General features: G+C 39.4%; 1 protein-coding gene across 1 annotated transcript; it reads left to right on the top strand.

The window, feature by feature from the left end:
• The first annotated feature begins 1,429 nt into the window (after nt 1-1,429).
• LOC138890532 (uncharacterized) lies at nt 1,430-2,664 on the top strand. Its single transcript, XM_070173929.1, has 3 exons — nt 1,430-1,669; nt 1,748-2,308; nt 2,455-2,664. Exons 1-3 carry the CDS (start codon nt 1,430-1,432, stop codon nt 2,662-2,664), a joined length of 1,011 nt encoding a protein of 336 aa, XP_070030030.1.
• The last annotated feature ends 1,078 nt before the right edge of the window (nt 2,665-3,742 follow it).

The following is a 3,742-nucleotide window of genomic DNA, read 5'->3' as shown; positions in this document are numbered from 1 at the left end:
GGGGTAGGGGTGGTAGACTCCGTAGTTTAGGATCTGCCCGTGGCGGCAGTTCTTCTGCTGGTTCTTCTACTCAGAAATCATCTTCTAAGGGTAAAGAAACTGCTGAACCTTTACAAGAACCTTTGATAGAAGAGATAGTTCCTAGCGACTTATCTTTTACCCATGACAGAGAATCACTTCAAAAACAAGTTTCTGAGTTGAGTCGTGCTGATACCTACCCTACCATGATTACAGAGGTTTTAACCCCCATAGTTTGTAACGACTGTCATTGGAATAGTGACTTCCCAATTGTTGTTCCTAATCCAAATCAAAGAATTACTTCTTATATGACTGGTTTTTCTTTCGTTTATACTTATCCCTTTACTCTAGGATTTAAACCAGCCATTGATCCAGTAATTCTTGATTTTTGCCATTTTTTCCAAGTTTGTTTAGCACAAATCGGCCCACTCGTTTGGAGAGCTGTGGCTTGCTTAAGACATTTAACAAACAAGGCGGGTGTTGATTTTACTTTCCCTCATCTAATTCATCTTTACTCCCCCAGGCTCTATCGCATCGGTGTTTTTACTTTAGTAGTTAGGAGTAAAAGGGTTTTAGTAATCCCAGAAGATGACAAGGATCGTGGCTGGTATGCTCGATTCGTTGCTGCACTGTTGGTTTAGTGGGTGAAGAAAATGTTCCTTTTCCCGAGAAATGGAATTTTGCACGTAAGTCTTTTATTCTTCTCGTACCTTTTTCTTTCAATTTTGATTTTTTTTAAATTTTCTCTCCCTCTCCTTTTTGTAGCAATCATGGGAGTTGTGGATAAAGTTCCCAACTTTCGTGGTTGAGTAGACAAATTATTGAAAGTCGCGCCTATGGAGGCTAGGTCCTGGAAATCTATCTCCAATCAGTACGGTTGGAAAGTGAAAACTCATGGTAAGAGTTTTTTTATATTTTCTCGTATGGAAAATCTTCTATTTATTGCCTTAATTTTCATCCTTCTTTTTGTCAGGATTTTCAATTCGAGGCGTTTCTGCTGAAGGAGTTGCGGCCTCTCGAACCTCTACAGAAGCTCAACTCACTTTAAGGAAAGCTCAGGACATACTTGTGAAGAGGAAAACCGCTGAAGAAGATTCCGAGGAGGAAGATGAAGATGACTCTTTGATAAAGAGGAAAAGGTCTAGGAGACGTGTTATGTTCGATGATGAGGCTGAAGTCTCTCCTCGTGCCTCTTCTGCCGAGCCTGTTCATCTCGTCTCTGATGACGATGTTACCCTCCAAGATACTCGTGAATCCACCGACCAACTTTTGCTAGTGGTTTTGATAGTGGTGATCTCGGGCCTGTTTTAGATGAAGTACCTTTATGGACTTTTTCATCACCCGTGCCTGTAATTCCTTCTTACCGGCCCCAGTTATTTCCGTTCCTTCTTCTACTGCACTCACCTCTTCTATGGCTCCTCCTTTGATTATTCCCACTCCTATTGTTCATCATACTGAAGTTGGTTCTACGAGCAGAACTACTGCCATGAGGAGCGTGACTATTGAAGTTCCCGCCAACAGCAGCCTTTTGAGAAAATCTGGTCAGGCAGACGTTTGGCTTGAGCCTTTGATTGGCTCAATTGAAAAAGAGAAGATGAATAGCCATAGCTGCTTGACTTTGATGAACGACATTGTTCATGCCACTTTGAAGGTATTTTCCTCCTTTATTTAAAAAATTTCTTTTTCTTTTTACTCTTGGATTATTACTTTCCTTCTTTATTATTTTCAGGCCAACCTCATTGGTACAGAGTTGATGTGCATAATTTCTCTTTTAGAGAAGGTGGCTCGTGACTCTGAGAAAATAATTCTTGAGGCCGAGAAAGTGACTCGTGAAGCTCAACTAGAAGCGGCTAACTGGAAAGGGCAATTTGATAGTGCACAAATTGCTATTGAAGATATGCAAGAGAATAGGAGTAACCTGGAGCAGCAGGTGCGTGCATTGACTTTGGAATTGGCAGTGGCCAAGGCTTCTTCAAGCCAAGCAGAGAAGGACAAAGAAAGCCTTGAGTCTTCTTTCTCAGATCAGCTATCTAAGGCAGATGAGGAGATTAAAGAGTTGAAAGCACTTCTGAGTCAAAAGAAGGTTTATGAGAAGGATCTTGCACAGAGCTGGACTCAAAATCAAATGGACTTGAGGGCCTCTACTGATAAAATCCGTGCTTTGGAAAGTTCCAATGCCTCTCTTCAAATCTCCTTCAATTCCACCTTAGCTGAAAATGAAGAACTCAAAAGTGAAATTGCTGTTTGGGAAAGAGACTATGAGCTTCTCGAGGATAAAATGGCTGTTGAGGTAAGTTGAACTTTTCTGAACTCTCGCCGTGATGCCTTAATCGAGGCTAGCCAAGAGACCTTTAATTTAGAGTCAGAATTGGCTAAAATCATGGAGACTATTGAGAAGGCTCAACAACCACCAAACTTTCCATCTCCCGCAATGAGGCTCCCGTGGCTGAAGCTCCCGAAACTGATGTAGCCTTGGCTCAAGTTCCTGAAGTTGAAGCTACCGTGGATCAAGCTCCCGAAGGTGAAGCTTCCGTGACTCTTGTTCACCTCATCGAGCCTGCTGTTTCAAGTCAAGTTGACACCGTGCTTGTGGTTGCTCCTTCTGATGTTGGCACCGTTACTTCTGATGCTCCTGCCTCCCAGTGACCAGTTTTTATAACTTAACTTGTTTTTCTTTTTTTTTTTCTTTTTGGAAGATAATGATCAAACCCTTAGTTTGTTTTAAGGGTGTTTTAGAAGGAAAAAGTCCCCAGTTCTTATTATGGGGCATCTATATAAAACAATTTTTATGACTAAGTTTATACTTAGTCTTTGGATTTTAAATATATTAAGAAGTTTTTATTACTTCTATTCGTTCTATTCTTGCCTTTTATTTTTAAGGACTTAAAGAATAGCTTGCATTTTTATCCTTTGAAAATGCTCTATAATTAATCTCATGACTTAATAACATGAGTTTTATAAAAGAGGGCCCTTTTGTATTTTTGACACTTAATGAAGAAGATGTCTCAACTTCATAATGGTGTTATAATACGATGAGGAATAATAACACACATGTTTTGTTTGAAATAACTTTGACAAGTTTTTATTTATGAACCTTGACAAGTTTTTGAATAATACTTTACATGTATTTGGATTACATCTATAGCTTTCTCGTAACTATTTTTCTTGTAACAGATTTTTACAAAAGAAAAATAATACACACAAGGTTTTTCCTTATAACCCATTTCAGTACATAGTCATTACCCTAACTCCATGTATTAGGAAGGGTTTGAGAAGTGACTCCATTGTTCTCATGAGAAAGAACACTATGATGAATGCCATATCTCTTCATTGTCTTAATGGGAAAGAACACTATGGTGAATGCTATGAATGCCGTAACTTCGTAACTTTTGCTCCGCACTTATTTCTTCTAAGCTTGATTTTTTCCACAGATCTTTGCTTGATTTTTACACATATGTCTGTGTATATTATGTAGTCCCCCAAGTGTTTGAGCGTTGAAGTTTGAAGCCTCGAGCACTTGTTTGTTTCTCTTATCTTGGTTCTTTTCCTGAAAAGGAAAAACATACAGGACTCGGAGGGACGATTATAGATGAAGACTGCATAACCCGTTTTCGTTTCTATTAGAATAATTGTAACCCTAGGCCAGGAATTTTAGGTTACTCCGTGTGCCTTACAGGTCGTGACTCATCATTTGGTACGGGCTAGCTTTTTGCCTATCATCTAA

This window comes from Nicotiana sylvestris, chromosome 1 (genome assembly GCF_000393655.2).
Source record: "Nicotiana sylvestris chromosome 1, ASM39365v2, whole genome shotgun sequence".
In the NCBI taxonomy this organism is placed as follows: Eukaryota; Viridiplantae; Streptophyta; class Magnoliopsida; order Solanales; family Solanaceae; genus Nicotiana; species Nicotiana sylvestris.
The sequence above is the reverse complement of the archived record's forward strand: the minus strand, read 5'-3'. Positions and strand labels throughout refer to the sequence as shown.